Below are 26,139 nucleotides of genomic sequence, written 5' to 3'. Positions count from 1 at the left end.
CCCTACTCCATACAAGGACTATTTTGTTTCATTTTAAGTAATCACTAAAGCATCTGTTTACAGAATTGTTACTATTAATAAAACATAACTTGATAAACACTGAATCATACTTTTTCACGTGCTGTAAATATTTTTTTCTTCATACTTATTTCAAGAAAACTTAAAAATAAATACTTTGCAATTTTCAACTCAGAAAAGGCTAAATAACTTTTTTTTTAGATTGTCTAACCGGCACTATTAAGGCCAGACCAACATCAAGTTAAACAGAAAAAGTAGTAATTTTAAATCTCATTCATGACCTCCTATCAAAGCTTGGAATGGGACAAAGCACTGCAATTAAGCTTTACTTCTAAAGCGTTTTATCTGATTAAGTTACCTTCTCTCTGACTTTACAGGTTGCATAACTTACCTAAGCAAAGCAGGTGTCCCAACTTAAAAGAAGTCTTTCTTTTCATGTTTGTTTTGTTTCTTTCCTTTTTTTGTTCTTTAAGTTTTGTACAACATTTTTGAAAACTGAGTTAATAACAAGTCTATTACCATAATGATGAGTGCTCCATCTCAGCTATCAAACAAACACCACTCCTTTTCTGAGGGCTCACTCTACAATGCAAGCTTTGAAACACAGCTTAAAGACAAACAGATCTAGCCAGTTTAGATAGGAAAGCCTAAATGATCCAGGCCTATTAACTGTTTCTGCTATAAAAATAACTTTTCTACTTCCACATAGTCTAGTAGCAGATAAAATTCCATTAAGAAAAAACAAAACAAAACCTGAGAAAGTTAATTAGTGGTTTAGGTCATTCTTCCAAGCAGATTTTCACTAATTAGTAGATAATTAATACAGATTACAACTTAACAGAAGTACTAACCCAGTCCAGCAAGGACACTTGCAGAACAGAATCACTCACAGCAAGTGCAAATGAAATCAAGCTAGGAACAATTTAAAATAAATCAGAGCTCTCTGGTTTTCAGAACTGTTTAATATTAAACTCATCTTTACATAGAAGTCAGTAGATGCAATTCACATTACTTGGCACTATCTGCAAGAAGGATGAGATTGGAATGAATTAATCAGGATATTAAATCCTTTTGTTAGGCTAAAAGAGGGCATTTAAATGTGTCCAGTTTGATAACTCAGTATGCAAAATTAAAATATTTTCAAGGTATGTATTTTCACTTGTCAAAAAGGACACTAAGTAGCACAGTTTTACCTGCATGTACATATACCTTTAATCATAAATGTATGCTTCAGGATTGATGGAGAAAGCTTGAAAGAGAAACATATGAAGGGAACAGGTAATAGAATTTCTTTCTCATAAGATTATAGCATTAAATGTCCTGTGAACCTCCGGCTAACATCAGATCCTTGCAACCTAGAACCACAGAAGCATGCTAACGCCATTGGAGCAAACAGACTTAAATGGGACTGGGTACTTTCCTAGTTAATTACAAGAATAAGTTGGGGTGAAGTAGCCTGGCTTAGTAAATTTTAGTAAACTTTACCTGGCTATCAGCATCATATCAGATACAAGTAAATCTATACTATAATAGTCAGTTTCATTCTGTCCATAGGCTGGCACCCCTCAAGAACTGCTGGGAAATTATATCTGCTTGAAAGATGGAAGAGGGGACCCACTAAGGGTCCCTCCCCATCCCTGCATACCCCACTGGAGCTATACAGTGAGACTCTGAAACACAACTCCCAACCAGACACAGATTTCTTAGCTATTAGCTTCCAAGTTCAGTGCAGATATCTCAAGCAGCTCAAAACCACTATTTTACAGAAAATCCTCAAAGATGCAGGAAACCCCAGTCTTGGCAGCAACATTTTCTATTGTTTTCTGCTGGTTCTGTTACCCACTCTTTCCCAGTTACATCACTATGCTTAGAGGTTATTCACCATTTCCTGAAAGACGCTTTTTTTCCTCACAGCACAGCTGCCAATGCACTGTTCTGCACTTCTCAGATGTCTCTCACCAACCTGTCTGATCTCCTTCAGCATCTTTAGGGAACAGGATTAAGCACTATTTCATGTACTCTTGCACACATTTCCTTCCACCACTGTTTGGTTCTTAATGAATAGAGAGTTTCCTTTCCTCAAGGTTAGCACTGGAAAAAATAGCACATAGGAGCAGTGTAGCTAAGGGAAGGAAGGTAAAAGCCTATGAAGGGAAAACACTTCTTCAAAGAAAAATTAAAGGAAGAAGTGTAAAGATGAACCAAAAGCAGTAATAAAGACTGAAAGAAGCATCAAGCAAGGGCAGACCATAAGCTCCTCTCCCATCTTTTCTCCCTGCCCTGCAGCACAAACATGCTGTCCCACTGCAGACATGACTGATTTCAAAGGAATTCCCAAGCTCCCCAGAGCAATCACATGCTGTCAGACACACACAAGTGCAAAAACAAGGACACTAAATGGTTTAGGACTCTGCTGTGTGGATGCTCCCACCCAAACCAACCCCAGCTGGCCAGCAGCACATTGGTGTCCCTGAATGTCATCAGTGGCATTTTCTGTCTCTAGTAAATTCAGGGAGCGAAGACAAGTCAAACCTAACTGAAAGGTATATGCCCTGCTCCTGACCAAGCAACTAATATAAATTATTCCTCTTCTAGATCAGTGAAGATGGAAATGTTCTGTAACAGCAAAACTCCTTCATCTGGTACAGGCAGGAACAGGGAATATTTCAGACTAATGCTGTCAGAGTTACTGATTTTTCCCTATGTATCACTGCACCATGCCTTGGGCCAGCCATCCAGTCCCATTAGGATGCTGATAGCAGGTGGTATGTTTGATCCAGTCTCTGCATTCAAAACTCTTTCATATTAAGGTACTTTCCACCCTATACCAAATCAAAAAGCTCCATAGAAATGTGCAGGCATTACTAAGCATACAGCATGTTTGGAAGTAGCTTGGAACACAGAGAACTACTAAGTGTTGCACTTGGAATTACCATCCAACAATAATACTGCTTTGGAAGACTCTGGAATGTGAGTGTCACACAGGTGAAGACAGGAGCTTTTTAAAATTCATTTAATGTAATTTCAAAAACAAGATATGCAAACAAGAAAAACAAGAAAAGGTCTGCAGGTGTCCCACATTGCTAAAATTCATACACCACTTTCTCTCCATTAAACATGCAATACCTCTTTATTCTTGGTACGTCTCCAGTGTATGACTCAATCCTAACAATATCTGTAAGCACTAAAACCATACTGTACAAGAAGTCATACAAAACAAGAGATAGCTATTAACAAGGAATTACTGTCCATGTAAAAATTTCACCAAGTTAAATTCGGAATATTAGTATTCAAGAACATTTTTGAAATGTCCAAAGTATTTTCTTCTCTCACAGCAAAAAGCACTTGAAATGCCCTATTTAAGGCACTATTTCTTTTTTTTCACGATTCAATAGCTTCACCCTGCTTATTCTGAGATCATGCAATGTTATTGTGTTTCTGAAAAAGTGCCTGAACGTTGAATCTCCTGTGAGCTCAAAATGCCAGCCACAATTCCACAGCTCAGAAGGACAATACTAAGAACCGACTACAGGAAGAGTTCCCCTGACCTTCTGTCCTCACCTCTCTGTGAAGAAACGCATTTGATTAGGATCAAAGATTCTGCTCAAAACCTCAGGAGATCCTGGAGAGAAACTTCCAAGGGAAAAGACATTTTGAATCAGATAAAACAGGCTGCATTATGAGGAAGGGAAGTGCTGATAGCAGGATTGTCAGAGCCAGCTGCAGCAGCACAAGTAACCTGCCTAATGTTTTGGGGTGTGCAGGCTGAAAAGAACAAATTTAGCCTTAGAGTGAAACGCTGAGCAGAACTTCTCACTGTGTGCAAAATCATGAGATACTCTTTACATTTTCCAGCCACAAGGATTCTCTGTCCAGGTGAGTCTAATCAATGTGAATAGGACAGAAAAATAGGGATGCTGGAAGACAGTCATTCACTCAAGGTGTGGAAAAGAGCACATATGGGTCTGGAAGAAAAGGCACCTTTTCCGTGCACGTCACAGGCTCATTTAACAACGAGCACGCACAATTGTGCTACTGAGATTTCCAGTCTGTTTCCTCCCAATTGCTTGTTTTCTTCTTCTGTGCCACTATTTATCTCCCATTCAGTTTCTGTGAGCTACTTACAAAATAGTCATAACAATGACAGTTATAATAAGTATAGTCAGTTCTATCAAATGTATAAATTAAATCAATGAAATAACTACACTGAGAAAAATAATTACAAAACCTGTCTAAAGTCCTAGATCATCTCACACACCTAATAGTCCCCGCATGCCCAAAAGCATTTGAACAGACACAGCAAAAACAGCAATAAACTTTCTTGTAAGAGCAAAAACCAGTTGATGGTAACAAAATCTCTTGCTCCAGCAGGGTCGATTTTAATGTTGAGCCACATCACTATTGATGTTCTACAAAAGCAATTAAAATCTGCCTTTGCACAAATGGTTTCTCCACAATCACTGTGTATTCCTCATCATGCTCTACATTTTTATTTAAATTACAGCCTACAAAGCTAAACTCTCCCAAGTGGTAATGGCACAGATCATGGTATTACTATTTGGAACTCATCAGTACCCTTCAGGACATCACACTTTCAGTAAGCAGTCAGAAAGATGCAATTAAAACGCAACCTGGTGCTCTCACTGAAGCATGTCTGCATGAAAAAAGCTTTGTTTAAAAACCATACAGTGGGGCACCTTCCAGCCAGGTCCTTTATAAGCCAATGCTTGTTGTCAAAGTAGTTCTTAAAAAACAGAAGGGGAAAAAAAAAAAAACCCTACTTGTTTGAGTAATGACACTCTTTCTACCCACAATGTTTTGATGACAACAAAAACTTCATAATTTTGTTTAAATAGCAGTATCTCCAAAATTTCCAGGGCACACAAAACAGAGGTAGGTGACATGAACCACATTATGCCATTAACCTCAGTGATTGATACACACAAATGAACGATGGGTGAATCTTTTAATCAAAGTCATGGCCCCACGTTACTGACTCACTGTAGTTCTGTGTATTGCCCACTGAAAATACGATTTCAATTCCACGCAATTCTCTTAAATCTGTCAAACACAGCCCTTGGCGCAAATTCATAGAATCATGGAATTCTTAGTTAATGGGTTGGAAAGAACCTTAAAGATCATCCAGTTCCAACCCCTGTGCCACGGGCAAGTTTCTTCTCACTAGACCAGGTTGCTCAAGGCCTTATCCAACCTGCCTCAAACACAGTGTTTCCAGTTAGTGCCTTTATTTTTCTACAAATCTCACTATAAAAGACAATTCTACCTCATAGAAATAGCATTAGGGATGTGGTGTTTCTCCCAGGGTGTGTGGAGCGGGCTGCAGGGGCCTCTGTGAGGAGAGGCCAGGGCTGCCAAGTGCCACATCCAGCTGGCTCCAAAAGCCCTGCCACAGGGTACAGTGGAGCTGTCACAGGTGTAAGAAAGGGAAAAACAGTGCCTGGCAGGGAGGAAAGAAGTATGAGGGCAAGGTGAGCAGCAAGGTGAGAAGAGCAGGAGGAGGAAAAAGAGAAGAAGGAGGAAGTGCTGCGAGCAACCTATTGGATTCTCCTGCAGCCACTGGAGAGGAGCACAGCAAAGCAGATTATCCCCCTGCAGCCTGCATGGGAGCAGGAGCCTGGAACAGGGCTCCTGGCAGGGACTGCACAGCCTGTGGAGGACCCACACCGGAGCAGCCTGTGTCTGAAGCACTGCACCTCTGCAGAGGATCCGTGCTGGAGCAGTTCTTGGATCCCCACAGCCCACAGGAATGCCCCAGGCTGGAGCAGAAGGACAGTGTGGGGAAGCAGAATCAGCACAGAGGGGGTGTATTGGGCCAACCACAGCCCATCTCCCCATCTCTCTGCACCACTCAGGGGGAGGAGATGGAGGAGTTTGGAATGAGAGACTGAAGCTGATCATGGGAAGAAGAGGGGTGGGGGAAAGTAGCTATAGTTTCTCACCACTCTATTCTATTTTTAATTGGCAATAAATTAAATTAATTTCCCCCAAGTTGAGTCTGCTTTCCCCATGATGGTAACTGGTAAGTGATCTTCCTGTCCTTATCATGACCCAAGAGTTATCCCATCTTATTTTCTCCACTGCCCTCATGAGGAGTGGGAGCAAGAAAGCAGCTGGGTGGGGGTCTGGCGGCTGGACAAGGTCAACCCACCACACAGTGAAATAAATAAAACAAACCACCCAAAACCGCCCCCTCACCCCCCCCCCCCCCCTTTCTATGTCCTTTCAAAGGAGATAGAAACAGAAACAGGGACTTGATGAGGCCACCACCCTCACTCTGACCCTCCCTAAGCTGCACTTTGGCACTAACAGTCAGTTTCCTGACTGGGAGCCAAATGATACTTTTCCTCAAATAGGAACTCCTGACTCCTCCAATTTTTATTCTTCATTTGGTCTGTCATCAGCTTCTTAAGTCAAGGCTACTCTTCCCACAATCACAGAAATTGAAAAGAGACTATTTTATCTACCATTAGCAGCAGATTATAGTGAAATCAAGCAGCAAATACAAATACTACTTCACAATCAGGCATTCATATATGTACATATATATTTATACAAACACACACACACACACTCAGGTGTACAATCCAGTATAAATTCTACACTTTAGCCTATACATAATATAGGTACCGTTTATCTAATTTTCAAACAGACAGACACTGAAACTACCATGAATCCCTAACTGCTATCCACATGAGGACAATTAAACAGTTTAGCAAATAATGGTCAATGTTTAAACTGGGAATGGATGGACAACTTCACCAGACAGGTCAACGTGACTGAAGCTGAGAAAGGTTATGTTAAATATAAAGGGCTCAACCCTGAAGTAATTTCCTTCAGTTGTTTTTTTATAATCAGGTCTAATGACCCATTGTAAAACTATGTTTTGTGAAAGTATTAGACAGACACAATATGGACTAAACTCAATTCAACCTATGTCCCTCATGTCCCTAAGGCCTAAGCTAAAAGCAGATTGTACACAAATACTCTGGTCCCACGACTCCCACCCCCACAAACCCTTAATAACATAGGATTTGAGAGCATGTCTAGAAAGCAGGGGGAAAAGACCTACATCCTTGAAGACATAAATTTAAAGACAGAAAAGAGGAATTTCTCCATTAAGCAGTTAACACTCCTCCTTTAAAATACAGAAAAAATGTATTCTCTTGCCTACTGTAAACTGTTTATAGCCAAACTTGTATACACACACAGGCTTTTTTTAAAGACAGATTTTAGAGTGATTCATAAAAAGCTGACTTGAGCAGTCACTATAAAGACATTCTGCAGTTCCCACCAAAGACAAATCTTCAGCTTATTGCAGCGTACTATAGAAATTGATCATCCCAAATAACTTTTATATTCTTTACATAAATTTTACTAAGTGATGGAACACACATCAATTATAGGCCTGTTTTCAGCTAGGTCACAGACACCACAACTCCTTAGCAATACTTTCCTAACATTCTATGTTATCATAACACCTGACTGGAAAACTAAGCACATGAGTGGGAATGGTGCCCTAATGTAAAAATTGCTGTAATCCAGACATAAAATTTGGGTAATGTGCAGATGAAGCAAGGTTTACTAAACTGTTAAATCAGAACCCTGCATGACAAAACCATTCTGTTTATCAGGATGACTGAGAGACACAGCAGCTATACAATTGTGGCCTTCACTTTGAGAAACTCCTTTCTGAGACTATGAATGAATTATTTTGTCTAGTTCCTCACAGGCAGTACAGAGGTTTCCTATTATAAATTACCATATCATATGAAAAGTACATGAAGATGCCTCTAGTTAAAATATACCTTGGGACACAGTATAAATATTAATTAGACATGACCTGCATACAAATACTGCACTGCTATTGAAGATTGCCTCTGGAAGTGACAATTTACCTGCTAATTTACCTGCTAATTAGGAGATTTCAAAGATTCAATTCAACACTTGTGATAAAAGTTAGGATGGCATAAAAATGAGAAATCACTGAGCCTCTTAAAAGTCTCTTGCTCTCTCTCCTTTAGCTGGCAGTGCAACAACAAATGTGCACATCCTTCTTTTCCATTTTTTGATGAAGGATAAAAAGATAAAGTCACATAAAAAGTGTTTATCAGAATTATCTCGATGGAAGGCTAGGAACTAACAATAACACTGTCTTCACACGTATGTGGTAAAGACCGCCATAAAGATATATTTCTTGAAACTACCATCTCTGGACCCAGAAGCATGGAATTGTTTTGATAAGGTCTTCCTGACAATGCCCTTAAGATTGAGGAAAAAAAATCTAGAAGAAACCCTTTCATATTTCATACAAAGAGTTTTAAATAATTGCAAAAAAATCAATTTTCTTTGGGAGTACAGCAAGCTTTCAACAAATCCCAACAAGGAAGTCATTTTCATGAAAAACTGAAAAGATTACTATTAGGGAAAAAAAAAAGGTTAAGGAAAAAAAATCTTTCTACAAACTTCCCCTTTTTGTAAACTATGTACTACAAAATTCAAGCATCCAAGAAAAAACTAAGGTACCACTTAAGAAATGGGAAGTCAGGGAAAGCTAGACTTTTAGACTTAGAACTAGCATCAGGGTAACCTGTTTCCACCTTGGAATTTGGACAGAAAATCCAGACAATTCAGTTAGGCTGACCAGTCTACAGATCTGCCCTACAGAGCGCAGACACTATGAAGTTCCACTTATTCAGTCAAATATTTTTTTAAACATTCAATACATAATATTTTAAAGCTTTTGATGCATACATAACCACACTTCAAAAGTATACCACACATCCAACCTTTAGCTTTTCTTTAAAAAAACTGTGAAAAAAATTGCATTGTTCAGCTGTGACAGATACACAACTTAAAAGTCACTGGTGTAAGCTGGCTCTGAATTCAGAATTCGTATTTAATCCCCTGTCTCACAACACCTCCATCTCCTGAAAGCATTAGCAGCTTCAGAAGCTGTTACCAATGATGTAGACTCATGAAAACAAAGGGTTACATTTCATTTGATCCTACACTAATTTAATCTTCTACCATGTATCTATTTTAGATAATAAAATATTCTAATCAACAGTCCTGTTATCTACAGTACTTTACTTCACTTCGATAATGGAAGTTCACAGTTATACTCTTCATAAAATACATGAAAAAGAGCTTCATATTCTTCTTCATTAGTACATGATTCCAAAATACATAAAAGAACGCAGCCTCTTTAAGTAAATTAAAGAAATATAAGTAAAAGCTCCTATTTTTATGGCTGGCTTTTACCAAAGTAAGCCATTATCATATGTTATGATCTCTGCCAATTTGATTCTCCTTCCAATTGCACTTTTATTGTCACAGATGGGTTGTACTTTTGTTGTCACAGCTGGAAAGGACCTCTGGAGACCACTCTGTCCAACCCTCTCACTCAAGGAGAGCCACTGAGAGCCAGTTCCCCAGGATCATGCCCGCAGTATTTGAATACATCCAGGGATGGAGTCTCTACCACCTCCCTCAGTAATCTGAGCCAGTGCTTGGTCATCCTCACAGTCAAAATGTGCTTCATGGTGTTTAGAGGGAACCTCCTGGGCTTTTTTGTGCCTGCTGCCTCTGGTCCTGTCTGTGGGCACCACTGAAAAGTGTCTCTCTCACTTCTCTTTGCATCCTCTCTTCAGGTATTTATATACATTGATGTGATCCCCCTCCCTGAGCCTATCCTGACTCTCCTGTGAGGAGAAATGATCCAGTCTCAGCCTCTTAACCATCTCTGTTTGACTCTCCCCAGTATGTCAATGTCTCTCTCAAAACAGAGAGCTGGGTTTTGTTCATTTTTTTCCAATAAAACTTCAGAAATCCTGTGTTCCATTATCTTTCGGGAAACCCCTAATGAAAATGGCACTATGTATGAAATTCAGCAGCTCGCTTTCTAATCATTTTGATTAAGTTAGAAAGGAACAAAAATCTTTCCAAAAATTCACACTTTTAAAAGTTTAATGTTTTTAAATGTTTTTTAAAGTTTAAATGCTCATTAACATTCCTATGAACATTATTTTCCAGCATTATATCAATGTTAGAAATGTAATCTAAAAATCAATTTAGTGAAAATCGTTATTTTAACAGCTGCTACTAGATTACTTGTACTCTTTCTAGTCATATAACATTCAGTCATCATAACTTCAGTAATTATGTTATCAAAAAAGCAGTAATATCTGGAGTCAGTATAAATATTACAAAGCCCATTTTTGTGAAGGGAGGGCATGCTGACCCAGGTTATCATCTTACTCCCGTAAGAACAAATAAAATTCAGGAAAAAAGCAGATAGGGATCTGAAATACTGTTGTAAAAATCATTAAGCATCCTCATTTCCAACATATTGTCATGAACACCATGATGTTTCTAGGAAAACAGTTCAGCTTAATAAATAAAAAATATATACTGAATGTATTTCTTATTTGTTTGTATGGCAAAGTAGGTTTTATCCCCCCAAAATAGATGCCCTAAGTTAAGGACAATATGGGAAAAATTCTGGTTGGGAGTACATAAAAGTACAGGTCGCATTTCTGAAAGCATTAAAAGCAATGTGAAATCTTAAGGCCTTCAAACCACAAGCTCTAGAAGCCTTACACCACACTACACAGTTTTGTGATAGAAGCTTTTTTTCTGTTTAAAAATTTGCACTGCTTTAAACTTTCATGCTGTAATTTAAAAAATCATATTCCAGCATTAAAGTTACTGACAGTGCCTTGTGGACGAGACACTTGTTTATATTGAAAGGACAGCCAATTAAACTAAACCTTATAATTTAAAGCTTCATGGAACAGTAATTTTTATGGCCTGATAAGTAATGGAGACAAACTTAGGTAACCCAGAAAGACCCAGACAGAGATATTTATTTAACAGCAAATGTTTACTGGTCAGGCTGCAGAAACAATACTGGGTTTTTTCCCTCCTTCACTGCAAAGTACTAAGAGTACACACACGAACAAAGCCAGAGAGAACAAGGAACACAGTTACAAAGGAACATTAAACCAGAAGATAATTTATCTGCCCTGCTGAGAAGAGCTAAGGGAGGTAAGCCAAAACATGGGAAAAGAAGAAAATACCAGAGAACTAAACAAAAGGAAGTAGAAGAATAACACTCAATTAAGATAGTGCAGGAGCTTTATACAATACTTTACACCAACCTACACTGATGAAATGATTTCTTGAAGTGTCCTCTTGATCATTTACCTATGAAACCAACAGTTCACAGTGCTCCTGACAGAAAACATCTCTGAAATTATCACTTACACAAAGCATATATGACAAAGTATAGCTCTGCGCAAACATTCAGCTAGAGCACAAAGCAAGTGTTAGGTTGAAGAAGAACACACCAGCAGCACTTCTGCTAATGTTTACATGTTTCAAACTAGCTGCAATTAGTTGAAGTGTGATGCTTACCTTTAATAGTTTCCTCCACAACTTCTACTACACGATCTATCTGCTGAACCTAAAAAAAGTCAGAAGGTAAATACCTAAGTAGTCAACAACTGGACATACTTTCCTATTAACTAATCATTCAAGAATGTCTTCTTCTGTATTAAGGGGGCGTAAAGAATTTTTATTTTCTGTGGATTTTGGTCAATCTGCCAAAAGTAACTTTAAAATTCACCACCCAATTTAAATCAGATTTTGTCCTCAAATATGGCAAGCTCCCGTAAGTTTGGCAAAAATCACCAAATAGCTAGAAAAGAGTTCAGGCCTTAAGTGCTGTTCATGGTCTGTGACAGGCAGTGGTGAACCAGGCACTCTGCACCTGTGTGACTCAAACAGCAGAAGCGCTCCCTCACCCCAGTCTCCACAGCATAACAGTGGACGGTAGAGAACACAACAAAAAGGTGAGGATATTGTCCGGGCAGAGTAGAGGGAGAAAATTAATGAGGTACTGGAGGGGAAAGACACTGGAGCATAGGAAGAAATTAAAAAATGCTGTTGAAAAGTTTAAGAGATCAAGACATTCTCCTGAACTTAATGCAAGCTGTGTTTGGAAATGGTAAGAAAAGACCTCATGCTTTTCACAACACAGAATAATATTTAATGACCATTATATAACATCTGCAACAAAAACAACAAATTTACATTTTAGTGTTATATTCACCAAAATTCACCAATTACAAGATAAATAGTTCAGTTGTTTCTTAATAGACATATTAGTCTTTATTTAAAGTCAATGGCCAACACACTGTAGAGATTTTGGCATATAAACTAGAAGGAATCAACATTAACACTGCAAAATTAAACACTCAGGAATTCTTGAAGCTGAGATCCTTTCCAGAGCTTTCATTCAAACCCCTATTCCATGTAATTCTACTGCAGATATTTACGCACAATGCAGGAAAGCTAACTTGTCACACTTAAGTTAGTTTGTAACTTTTCCACAATATTCCTTTTTAAACACAGCTTCTCTAAGATTTACATTACATGAACTAGATTTGGTATGATTTTAGCAGTCTTTTCCTTGGAGTTTCTTTTCCATCTTGTTCCCAAAATAAGCAGAAAAGCACAAGTTGCAGAGGCTTCAAGAGAAGAACCTGGTCTGCAACAAGGAGCCTGGAACTTGGATACCTTGTATCAAAGCCATTAAGTCTCTCTGCACTAAACCACTGAGTTTGTAATTCCCTGTAAATACAAGACTGCACAATCTTGTCTACTTCACATTCATTTTTCCAATCTGTTTAATAGAAGTTATAAAAAAAACTCACCTATAGCTGGAGCCTGATTTTAAATTCCCAGCTAAAGTCAGTGGGAGTCAGTTCCTTTCCTTGTCTGGGTGTTGGATCAAGTCCATGTAAATGTGTATTTCTTTTTCTTTTCTTTTCTTTTTTTTTACCTTTTGAAATACAGCCTTTTAAAATAGGGATGTCCACCATTTCAAATTCTTGAATACAGTATAGTAGTTATGATTTCTAGAAATTGTTATAGTATTGCTAATATCTGCATTTTATTAATTTTCTTGAAAAAAGTATTTAAATGATTTTCTGAATCACAAGCATTCACATAACAGACACTGACATATCTAGCAATCAACTTTTAAAGAAAGCACACATAAGCAGTCGTATGGAACACATGCATATTTACATACTTCTGTGCATATCCATTTTGGATATAGTTTTAAAAATTATGACTCAAGATATTTAACATATATACTTCTTACTAAATGTTTAAAAAAATAAATAGAAAACCTGCACTTGAAAACTGAAGTGTACACATTTGAAACTACACTATAGACAGGAAGCAAAGTCTGTGTTACATTACCTAAAACATTATTGCTATATGTCTCAGTCCTAGACTGTTTAAGTTTATAACCATTTTAATCATTTAAAATATGAGAAATCTGTGTGGTTCATAACCTGACCACCAATTACTTTCTGCATTGTGTATCTGAGGAATTTTTGTATTGCTCCAAATCCCCTGTTGAATAAAAATAGAAAAAAACCCAACCAACCATTATATTGCATCTTCATTTTATTGGATAAATTAAATTATTCTCAATATGTCTGTCAAGAAGATGGTTCATGTAAGTAATTAAAATTATAGGTCTGAGAGATAATGAGATCTGCATCTAGAAATGGATGTTTGTTCTGCCTTACATGTTATTTCCCACATTAAATATTTTTCATTTGAAATTATTGGAAATTATTTGGCTAAAGCCCCAAGTTCTCAAGAAAAAATGTGGAATTCTTCCAGTTTGCATATATGGAGATGAAAGTATTTTAGAAAATGTGAGGTGGATCTGAAGTGAGAAGAGCAAAGGGTTTATAAGTTTCTTATTTGAAAAAAAAAAAAAAAAAGGGGGGGGGGGAGAATGAAAAAGAAAAAAAATTACAAAGTCACAGTAATTAAATTTTCTACCGCATATAAAGGTCTGCTGGATTCTTTTCCACACATCTCACTAACCTTAAGCATAATTCTGCTCTAGAGTGGTATCAAAGATATGTGTAAACCTTCAGAGCAGAGCTCCAATAATGCCTCCATCAGGCATCAAGAAGTCCATGAAGCACAGAGACATCCTGGTGGTGTATGAAGGGAAATGACACCATTCCTCAAGACTTCTTTGCAGTGTCTCAAAAAACCAACCCCCCAGGACTGACAGCAGGACACCACTGCTGGGTGTGCTTAGTGCACCCCACTTGGTTCCACAGATCTTGTGGAACCTTAGTTAAGTACATTTTGAACTTATTGTCCACTTCAAATGGTTCTCCATTATGATGTGAACAGAACAAGAGCTACAGACAGAATGGAGTTGAGAGCTGAAGAGAACTATGCAAAAAGAAAAAAAAAAAAAAACCAAAACAAACAAACAAACAAAAAAAACCCAACAAAACTCTCAACCACCACAAATGAGGCTGATGTAGAAATCTGGGCTGAGATTGGTATGAGCCAAGAGCACAGGCAGGGCTCACGAACCCATGAAAGAGTAGCCAAAGCAGGAAACTGCTGAAAAACCAAGGATAGAAGGAGTTTCATTAAAGCATGAATGCTGAGTAGAAACAAAGGTCAGGAAAAATCTTTGACCCTTCCTGGTGGAATCAGAGCTAGGCCTAAGTACAACTCAGCAATCATTTGTATCTGTAATAACCCAGCAATGCCAAGCCCTCCACTAAACCATATCCCTGAGCACCACATCTACATGACTTTTAAATACCTCCAGGGATGGTGACTCAACCATTTCCCAAAGTAGTCTGGTCCAATGCATGACCACCCTTTACATGAAGAAATTTTTCCTAAGATCCAATATGAACACCCTAGGAGTGAGCATACATAACTATAAAACAATCTTTTTTTTTCTCATCTAGGAAAAACCCTACACATTGATTCTCATTGACATCATTAAGAAACAAAATGGTCACTACATAGATAAAATAATCTATTTTAGGTAATTAGGACATGCTATTTATAATCCTGAAGATTTTAACTCCAGTTCACCAACTCTCAGTTTCATCTCACCTTGTTTAGGGATCTCTGCCAAATGCTGGATGCTAAAAGACTACTCAGCCTATCCCTTCTCTAAAGCCAGTAAAAGGGAAATACATGGCTTCAAAAGGCACTTCAGGTCTTCCAAAAATCTAAATTATCTTAGAGATAACTATCTTCATTGACCATAAAGAGAGCTGAGCAAAACAGACTCTCAAATTACAGCACTTAGGCAAGATAAATCTAGGGCTTAATACATAACTTCAAACGGCATGTGACTAGCCACCCTGGCTTCAGAGGGATAACATCTGTGTTTAAAACCTTTGCTGACAATACTGACCATAGTAATGGGCATTACTGTGGGTTAGGAATGTATTCTGAGAGGATGATCTACACAAACCTTAAAGGGAAGGAGACTACCCCAGAGAAGCACATAAACAACTGATTTTCATTGTTAAACACTGACACAGCTGAAGGATGATTCTTATCTAAATTAATTGCTACACCCTTCAATTTATACGTTAGTACATAACTGCTGTAGAAATGAACATTTTCTATGTGCACATCCAATTTTCAGTTTAAAAGCATGTGCTTGACTGACACTCTTTTCTGACTTTCCAGGATGCAGTGTCCTATCTGAATATCAACATGAGAATTCAAAAGCCAAAGCCGACCAGCTGAGATTTGTATGAAATCATTCTTAGCCATAAGTTACAGAAGAACCATGTCCACCTGTTCCCAGGTTTTCAGCATGCTTTCCAAAAAGTTCTGCTAATTCAAATAATTCAGAGTAAAATTCCATCCAATTAGACTTTCATGAAGTACATACTGGATATTTGTATTTATGCAAAGTTCTGTTTTAAGGGCAGCAGACAAGCTCACAATCTTGAATGCAGTCTGGCCCTATCAACACTGCAAGGTAGGTAAGTATCACTATCTCTGTTTTGCAAACATCATTGAAACTTTAATGAACTGCACCACAGAAATCCCATACAACATATCTTCCTCCTTTAAGAGGCCAAAGCAGTAGGGATGTACTGACACTTGGCATCTTGGTAAGGTTCCAGTGATTTCCTTTCACAATCGCACTACCAAAACTCTACTCACTGCAACATTTTACAAATGAAGGAATAAGGTACATTAAACTTAAAAGTGTATACTAATTACAGATGTAGAGCTTGAGAAATAAAGTGCCTGGTTTTTGTAATGCACTTACCATTTTTTATCCTGCACCATCTATTTCACAGCAGTGCTCCTAGTGTTACGTGCTGCTGATGGGAGTGTTCAGCACTCCCACTAATCATATTCCAGAGTTTCAAACTGGATATGAAAAGAAAACTACTTAAAGCTTGCCTTATACAGTAGAATAGCCAGGGGAAAGGGTTAATTGGAGGTCAGGAGCATGCAAGGAGCCTTGGCAGAGGGCTTTTCATGGCTAAGCATTTCTCCTGGAGTCAGTGGCTTCACGCTCACCTTGGCCCAAGAGCCTGCAGTACCCTACCATGCAGAGGACCTGCGCCTTCTGACTCGGAGAGCAGCAGCAAAGGGTGGGGTTACAGCCTTCTAGAGCAGCAACGTTGGATTGGTTGTGTGGGTTTGTGCAGATGAAAGAAGAGGCTGAAACTCTTCCCCTGGGTGATGGGTGTACGTCAGAAGGTGGTAGGTTTTTGATGCTAGATGTTACACTGGGAAAGATAAAGAAGGAAGGAGAATAGGAGTTCTCATTCAGGATTCACTCACCTGTGGAGCTATTGTATGCCTTTAATGGAATACATATGTGGATTAGCCCCCATGCTTAAAGCCTGCACGGCAAGTTTGATGATTTCCAAGTACAGATACATGGGCCTTGTGAAGACTCTCATGACCTATAAACCCTCAGCAACCTGACCAGGGGGTCCAACACATAGCATCATTTGGAGATCAAGCACCTTAAAACTCCAGAAAATGTCAGTGACATAAAATATCCCATTCCAATGGCTGAACTATCACTTGGGAACAAGGGTTTGGCATGTTCTTGTATGCAGCTCAGGAAGTGAGGAAACACTACAATTACCTACATCCATTCATGAGTCCCAAAACATAACCTGTTGGCTAAATCCTTCATTCCCCCTTGTCCCTCTTTTTCCTTCCCCTATAATCCCCTCAAAACCATCGGCACAGTCACACATCCTACTTTTTGGCAACTAAAAATGAAAAGTGAGGGATAACTCTACATAGGAGAGTTGTCTCTTTGTGCACTGTACGTGCACTTGAGTTTGAAGTGAGTATACCACAAACATAAAGGAGCAAGCTTTGGAAGCCACCTGATGATTATGTGCTTCAGGTACTTTACACCCTTGGCAGGTTTATTACTGCTGAGAATTTTCCCGTTCCAGAAAAGAGCTCCTTCACCTTGCCATGTGACATTATGGTTTGCCTTACACACAGACTGTGGCACCACCTCAACCCACATTTTGTTTATGAAGTAGCAATTACTTTAAAGAAACACAAAAGTACAGTAACATCTCAAATGGCAAGAAGGATATGAAGTTACCCTTCCTTTCCTTCTGCCCAAATCAGGCAATAAATAAAGAACAGTGGAAGTTCAGAACTGTATTTTTCAAATGCAGATCAAAACAACCTCTGATTTACTAGAATTTCTCTGGTAGTTATAACGCAACTTCCTCCTCCATCCTAACAAGAGGAGCAGAAGAGCCTCTGACACACTGCCTTTAGAAAGCCACCCTGGGGGAGTTATAATTGCTGGTAAATAAACACATTCTCAGACAACACGGTCCTTTAAAATAAATATTGAAAAAGAGGAAAAAAAAAAAAAAGAATGGGGGATAAAATAGCAGAACTTATATAAGCAACAATAAATCAACTATGTCTCTCAGCCAAGTTGAAGACAAGACCAATCTGGTATTAAAGAAAGATTTCCAAAACTGTACCCTTAACAATTAAAATTTTAAAGTAGAATCAATATCCTATTGCCAACAGAACATTTTCTATTTCTTAATTCTGCAAAAACTGCCTTTCAAAAATGTTTTGCAATAGTTAGATAACAAGTCTTGTCCTTTAAATACAGTCACCCTCTCACACACATTCTTTGTAAAATGGGAAGACTATCATAAATGTACAAACTGAAAACATGGACAATATGTGCTCTTAGCTTTGTTTTTGTTAATAGCATTGCCTCAAGTTTAAGACCTTTCTGAGCTGAGGGATCTCTTATTTAAAGCACAGTAAATTTTACCACAGCAATGACAACTAGAGGACAGCGTCCTTATTGCAAAGACTACATTTCAGTATTTTCAGGTCTAGTTACAAAGTACTTGGGAACACTGCATTAACACCTAATTCATCTCCTGACAGAAATCTTTCTGTAAAAAATACAAAACTTCTAATATTTTTCATGAAACACTAGTTCTAGGTACTCAAATGAAGATGATGATAGGAGGCTAATTTTCAGAACTATGTGTTACCTAAAAGAAAATTTTTAAAAAGAGGGGGGAAAAAAGTCTAAAAAAAAAAAATCAAACTTCCCAATTTTAATAGGTTAAACTCATCAAAACTCAAACATTAAATTACAATCTTGGTCAAAGGATACTGACTTGCTCATTTTTCCCCCTCTGTCTACATAAGTGTAGGTATTATTATACTCGCAATAACAACCAATTATGGATCAATAACTATGTGGCCTCTGAGCAAAGAGGAAATCCATTTACCCATTTTACTTTTTTCTTTTCCAAAGGTGATTCAATTATACAGTAGTACCACATCCCAAAGAATACTGAAAGCACTTTATTACTGAAGTCAAAGCTCTGTGGTTTCATTTTCAAGGTAAAGCTTGGTAACTGTTTAACAAGTCAGTCACCAGTGGATTTAACTCTTCAGACTGCCTCAAATTTAAACAAAATAATCATTGCCTTTTTCCATTCTGCTTAATAGTGCGAAGTAAAAAAACCACCACCAAACCTTCAGCTGTGTCTGTGTAATTCATATGCTCTAGTCCCCTACGCTTCCTCCACTGATTTTAGCAAAGGTCTTAAGGCTTGTCTCAGAGCAAATAAACTCTGATATTTTTAAGAATATGGTAATTGATACCTTCATCCTGGATGAAGCCGGGAAATTTTCAGGCTTCAAAGGGCACTGGAAGTCAGCTCCAGCAACAGTATCCTTTTCTTTCTCCCCTCATACCACAGCCAAATCAAATCACCCTTGATTGAAGGAAGGTTTACACGTTGTATAATGGAAAAAACAACAGGAGGGGGACATGGCATGAAGCTTCTCTGCTGCTTTTTCCAAGAGAAAGGCAACAGAGTCTAGATAATAATAGTGACCTATTGAAAAGATTTATGAAAACCTTTGATTTCCAAAGATACATACCCCTATAATACTCAAGCCTTTCAGGTACTCCTGGCGAGGTTGGGCTTGTGGTACGCAGCCTGCTAGAACAACTTTCTTCTTCCCCTCTTGGGCTTTCCTAAAGAAGAACAGTGTGTCAATATTTTTTTTAAAATTATAATTTTCAACTTCAATGCAATCATATCATGCATGTGACAACAGAAAGCAATCACAATGAAGACCTCACCAAATCATAAGCAACTTGTGCATGTTTGAGCCTCAGAAACCAAACAAACCAGCCCACCAAAACAACCCCATACGAAGCTACAGCACACCTGGTTCAGTTTGGGGAGTATATACAGAGACCATGACCACTGCTTATCTGGGACAAAAACACAACCTTGAAAGCCCTAATGAAGTTCACTTAACTTTATTTGCCAAAATAGTAGAAGAGAAACTGGCCAAGAAAGATGGGACAGAGCAATTAACTTCAAGAAGTTACACAGAATGCAAGAGACAGAGGACAGGATGAAGGGGGGAACCCCTAGCTCAGAACAGACACATTTATGTACTACCAGACAGAACTGACCAGTTAAAACAGCCTTCTGATGTTTACTTAAAATGCTTATTTCCTTTGAAATATGCAGTTACTTGAATGTTGAAGTATTTATGCATATTGAGCACTTTGAAGCTTTGTGCACCTGCCTCTGGCAGAGAAACATTTGTCTGGATATTACCTTACATAATTCCTTAGCTTTAATCCTACCTGACCATCAAGCAGGAAGTCAAAACACTAAAATTAAATGGTTAACACTGTTCATTTCATTAGTAACATTTTTACACACTTTGAATTCAACAGTGAGTATCAAGCCAGCATTGAGTCTCAGAACTAATGGAAGGCCTGCACAGAACCAGCAGTGGCACGCAACACAGTGAGATGCAAAACCTGCTAATGTTCATTAAACTTTGTAGATCATCCATTAGCACATTAACCCAACACAACTACTGCATTACAATGTGCAAAACATGAAAGAAGGAAAGTGCTGAATAATTTTAGGAGATTTGCTAGGTCTAACATATTATGGGTTGCTCCAAGAATGATCTTCTATAGTTGCGTGTTGTATCACAACCTCCTGGAAGGCTTCTGTCACACTGGAACCTGGAATCTTTTCTCCAGCAACGATTGAATTCATGTAGCGTTTACTGTTATGTTGGAATAGGCTAAGACACGCCACAACACTTTTCAGAAAAAATATCTGTGATACACAGGTACTTAGACAATTTTATACTCTTCAGCTTGCTTGAGCTGTCTCCACATCACTAAAGGAAGTGATGTTCAACATGCACATGGATGCTTAACGAGTATCTGTCAATTTCCAGCAAAGGCAATTTTAACAAAATACCCCAAACCAACCTAGAGTGGTACCACAGACGGTTTCCCTGCTCAGAATTTTCACTTCACACTTGTAATACGGACAAATCTACTTACAATTTACAGCTCAAATGAAAGCTCATAATAACACACAAATTGTAATAATAAAGGAGATCACAGGCCATTTTGCCAAATACCTTGTGTTGGCTGCTGCACTAAAATGAGGTATTTTAAAGGAAAGACACAAACACAAGTGAGAAATAACAAGAAAATAGATTATGACTTCATATCCAATATAAATGCAGCAAATGTCTATAAAATATCTGAATTTTTTTTTTAAGTGGGACTTTCAGGAAATGTTCAGACATTCATCATACAGAACCTTGTTGGTCCTCCACTTGCACACTAAGTGTATAATATAAATGCAAATCTTTTCATCTCTTCCTTGATAATATTTCTGTGAGTAAAGAACTATGATAAAATGCTAATTTAGTGTATTTCTTAGGCACAGAACATAGAAACATGTCTCCAAAACCTGCAATCCCTCTTTTCTTTCAGTGGTATTTAAGCATTTTGCAAAATTTGCAAAATAGAGGCTACATACTACATATTCCAGAAAAAAATAAGAAAAAAAAGATCATACTTCATGCATTACTTAAAAATGTCACACAGCGCCATGTGACACTCCATGAACTCAAAGGATAAAAATCACTACTTATATAGTCTAACAGACTCAACCTAATGCCTGGAGGCAAGACAATAAGCCCTGTCTCCAGCAAACAAAGCACACATCCCTAGGCAACTTGGCATCTGGTATAATCTGCTGCAAGCAACAGCCTGCTCCATCTACTTGAAAACCTGCGAGCAGTACAGAAGAAAAAGCTTTTATTCATGTCCTTCTATCTGAGAAAAAAAAATAAACAAAGTTTCCCTTGACACATTAAATGGCATTTTAATGTTATTTCACAGCTTTAACATTTCGCCATATCTTCTGGGACTATAACTAGAGCTAGGGGAGAAAAATTTAAAATTAATATTCTTCATAATAAGCATTGCCTTCATTTAACTTTTTAGAAGTTGTACAGGTCTCTACAGAGCAAAGAATTTTCTACACTGAGATTTTTTTCTTTAAAATGCAATTAAGTGGAAATGCCAGAACTAAATTTTAGCCAATTTTCATTACCTACATAATATACCACACAGTACATAAAACCCACCATAAATGAAAAGCCATTGTAAGGAATTTTTTTTTGCCTTGTTTTCAAGAAACCACTTATTAAAATATGCATTCCAGTCTTATATTGTCACCTCCTTTTAATATTGTTTAATGAGCCCTACTCATATTAACAAAAGACTGCAAAAATTATTCTTCAGAAACCTAGTTAACACAAGAACTGTACTAGAAGAGTCTTTATTCTTCAAAAACATGAATAGTAAGGAGAATAATACCTCATGGAATCTAGTAGGTGGCATGAATAAATACATCTTCTCTTTTAGAACCCTTTACATTTTTAAGTTACGTGAACCTTACCTTGAACTTTCAATTTAATTGACTCATGAAACATCTTCTAGAAATACTCTTTTCTAAAAGCTACTTGCAAGATATACATCTGAACAGAAATATAATTAGAGTGATTTTTTTTTTTTAAGAAAGGAATTATTCAAGCTACTTCCTAATGAAGCAAATGGGGGGGGAACAAAAAACAAGTCGGAAACAACAGGGGCGTGAAGTGCTGCATACAGCAGAGGACTCATACAAGATCACAAGATTTATACTCTGTTGCAGATATAATGAAACATGTTCCATGTATTCTGCCTTTAAAAGGCAAATTTGAGAATGTAACTGGAGAATTTCTGCCTTGCTCATGTGTACTTTTATTAAGGTTAGGAACCCTCCCAAACTGGAATTTTTTTCTCACAGTTTTATGTAATTTGTTGCATGGTTCCTCTAATTTTTATTTTTTAAGCTCCAAGAAAATTTAGTCAGTAATATGACAAAGAAGCACCTCCCACCCTCCAAAAAAGCTCCCCATAAGCATTTGCTACATCAGGGCTGTGTGTAGGGCAACACCGCTGGATACCATGGCAGCCAGTGCAGGAAGCTGTTCCACTTTTTCATGACTCACACAGATACTTGGGTGGAACCACCTAGAGAAAAAAAAAAGTTAGAGACATTTCCCTGAGGTTCAAATCTAAGGAAGGCAATAAAAAAAAAGTGAAAGCAGAGAAGATGGGCCAAGTCCAACAGAAGACAATCTGTGATATTGAAAGTAATTGCTGACTTGCTCTTTGCTAGAGACAAGTGGAGCCAGACCACCACTGTTTGCCTGCTCATTTCCCTTTCCATAAGCAGAGCTGCCCACTGGATTTTTGTAAGCTGTGAACCCTAAGTAACTCCTAGCTTTCAGGGAGCCACCACTACTCCCCAAGGGATCCCAGCTGCACAGGAAGGCTTAACAGGCCTCTGAAATAAAAAGCAGTCTGGTCTGCAGGGAGGAAAGCTGATAAACTACAGACTTGCCAGCATGAAACATGCAAACTGTAAAGTGCTGCTCTAGTACCAGATTCGTGAAACCAAGTATTTTGCCTGCAAACCCCACATTTTTTCCTCCAAAACCCATTTTTGGTAGAAAAAAATAATGAAGAAGTGTATAAACAAGGAGCAGAAGGTTGCCTGCAGCAGGACTAAATAACAGTCAAATACAAGTAAGAGAAGAATCAAGACAGGAATTTTTAAACAAAAGCAAGAAATTAAGGGGCAAAGTGCTTTACAGTGAGCTTCTTCAGCTTTCTATTGATAGCACTTGGGAAATGTTCATAAAATAAGAACTATTTCTAATGCTAAAGTACAACTGGAAGTAACTTTGTTATCTGACATGAAAAAGTAATTATTTCAACCTGAATCCTACTAGGCAGATGACGACTGACCATCCATGAGCTATTCCCACCAAAATGCAGCACTCACCTCCTCATTGTTGTACCTGAACAAACCTGGCAACTTTCCCATAAGATGTGTATACTTAAACTGAACTGTGCAATCCATCATTGTAGTCTATTCATACCATTCTCATGGCCTCCTATTACACAAAATCCACAACAGTCCCTATCAGGTGTTTTAGAAAGGTGTGAAGCCATAAACAAAGGGGAGCTTTGTGTCTAGAAGTGCCCAAAGAAATGTCAGTATACATGAAAAAGTTCTACTACAGCAGTTCTAGCTAAATACAGTATTAGCTGGGTATATGATGAGATCAGGCTGCCAATGGTTATAAAAAGTAAAATTCGGGAGATACTACTTCCCAGGCTGTAGAAATGGTGTTGTGATGTCTCTGGGGAAAAAGAAATGCTATTTGGCTGAAGATGCAAATATGTGGAAGATCTTCCAGCTCTCTCATCTGCTGAATTAATCAGCAGAAAGCCACAAGTTTTAAAGAGAGTGCAATATCCATGGAATGAAAAGATGATACCTATATAGCATTTGGAATACATTCCTGAAAATCCATAAAATCACATAGCTATTTTCTGTTTGAAAAATTACAAATGGCAAGTTGAACCGTGCCTTTACAGGCTTCAAGTTAACGCAATGTCTCATTAGTACCCAAAGGCTCGCCTCCCATCCACTCTGTCTGCTGTTGGTGCTCTTACCTTTCTCCAACTTGAACGCCCCCTCTTTCTCACTTCTGGCCATCTGGTATCACTCCTCCTCTGCTCCACAGCCCCATTTAACTCACTGATACAGGAGAAATTTATTGAGCCAAGATTGGGGGGTTTTAACCATTTTGTTCCATTAAGTTAGCTCATGGGAGAAGGGATGCAGCAGAACCAAAACAGAAGGAAAATGAAAGCTGTTGAGAAGGAAACAGAAAAAGAGAAGGACACGGGAACTCCTTGCTTTATCTCTGGTGAGCTTAACAAGTCTCATGAAACCTTTGAGGCCACAATATGCTGAGCAGAGTGGGTGAGTAAGAAGCAAAAAGGATATTAGAAACTCAAACGTTCTGCTTTCCACGTTAGGGACAGCCCCATAGAGAAAGGCTTGGGGAAAACCTGATGAAAGCTTGTCAACATTATTAATCAGAGCAGAACTACTCAAGAGTTGGCTTAAGCGTGTCAGCTTCCTTGTGCATTTCCACAGCCCCCAAAGAATTACCATAATTTATCTGGGAGGCATGTGAAGATGCAAAGTTCATTTGAGCATGTTTATGCTGATTATTGGAGTTTACTGAACTGTTCTTGGAGGACAAGTCTCTACCAAAGAGAGGCCTCTCACTGCCAAGCTGCATCCGCCAAACTTGTCAAATAGCATTTACTGTTGCAAACACCATCAGGTAACATGCAAACATTCCAGGGCAAAAATAAGTGGCATGTCCTTCTCCTGACAAAAGCAAGCATGTCTTCTCCGAAAATACTTCAAAAAGATAAAAATGCTTTCTCTGTCAAACTCCAAACTGAGTTGTAAAGACATGCTCCAAGCAAAAATTAATAAATTAAAGCAGAAAAATATCCTTGCCTGATAGAGTTTTTTATAGCAGGTGAAATGTCACCTCTGAGAATAACTCCAGGACTCACATGCTACATACCAAATTACTCCCCAAGTTTCTGAAATGAATGGAAACTTGTTTTCACCCAACTACCTGGCAAGCAAGTGAAGTGACTGCAGCTTTGTCTGCAAAAGGCAATCTGAATTGAAACTCTAGACCCAGTCAAATTGGTGCCTGAGTTGTACTCAAATTTTCTGTAAATGTAACTTTGTAGGCAGCAATTAAAGATGCAACAGCTATTCCTGGCCAGTCATTACTCACACAAATATAGCATGTTAGTGGTAATGATGGTCTTTTCTTCCCACAAAGGCTTTCAAACTAATAGTTGAAAGACTTCACCAAACTGAAAAATCAGACCAGAATGTATTCAGGGAGGAGAGAATGGGATGAAGAAAAAATCCTCAATTTCACCTTGGCCCTGGCTAGTAATTTTTGTAGCCCCAAGCAAGCCAGAATTGATCAACATGAGGGAGAAACTTCTAGAATGTCTTTTGGTCAGGCTAGGTAAAAATGGTTACATGCCAGTTCCTGTCCCTCCAGATGATTAAGGAAACAGATCTTTAAAAATCAATATATCACAACTTTAAAGCAAATCTGCAAGCCCCATAATTAGAAGTTATCAGCCTTACAACTGTTCTTAAAAGGAAAGTGTAATTAATGACAATCTGCTCCTTAAAAAATTTCATCTTGGCTGCTGGCAGACAGATTTTTACTTGTTGGCTAAAAAGCAGATATATTTAAAATTTTAATTTTTTTCTTGTAATCGTAAAGTTGTTGGTTTGGGTTTTTGGGGTTTTTTTTTCCCTTTTCTGTTTATTGAAAAGACTGAGGGACCCTGTCATGTAACAGAAAATACTAGAAATAGCATTTGTCCTCCTAAGCCTGTTAAGCAGACTGGGGCCTGGCAATCTGCTCAGGGGGTGCCAAGATACTCAC

At 38.1% G+C, this 26,139-nt stretch overlaps 1 protein-coding gene across 3 annotated transcripts in view; it reads right to left on the bottom strand.

Moving 5' to 3' along the window:
• The window catches only part of CDKAL1 (CDK5 regulatory subunit associated protein 1 like 1), a 383,001-nt gene that overhangs the window by 243,545 nt on the left and 113,317 nt on the right, over nucleotides 1-26,139 (bottom strand). For 2 of the 3 annotated variants that reach the window (XM_066189290.1, XM_066189285.1), the window contains exons 6-7: nucleotides 19,336-19,432; nucleotides 11,455-11,503 (exon numbers count right to left, since the gene is read on the bottom strand). In XM_066189290.1, coding sequence (XP_066045387.1) covers nucleotides 11,455-11,503; nucleotides 19,336-19,432 — 146 coding nt within the window. Of the gene's footprint in view, nucleotides 1-11,454; nucleotides 11,504-19,335; nucleotides 19,433-22,678; nucleotides 22,736-26,139 lie in introns of those variants that run through there. The other variant, XM_066189298.1, reaches the window with a different exon arrangement.

The sequence above is a fragment of the Chamaea fasciata genome, unplaced genomic scaffold (genome assembly GCF_029207755.1).
Source record: "Chamaea fasciata isolate MVZ Bird 193981 ecotype frontalis unplaced genomic scaffold, bChaFas1.0.hap1 SCAF_1, whole genome shotgun sequence".
Lineage (NCBI taxonomy): Eukaryota > Metazoa > Chordata > Aves > Passeriformes > Sylviidae > Chamaea > Chamaea fasciata.
The sequence above is the reverse complement of the archived record's forward strand: the minus strand, read 5'-3'. Positions and strand labels throughout refer to the sequence as shown.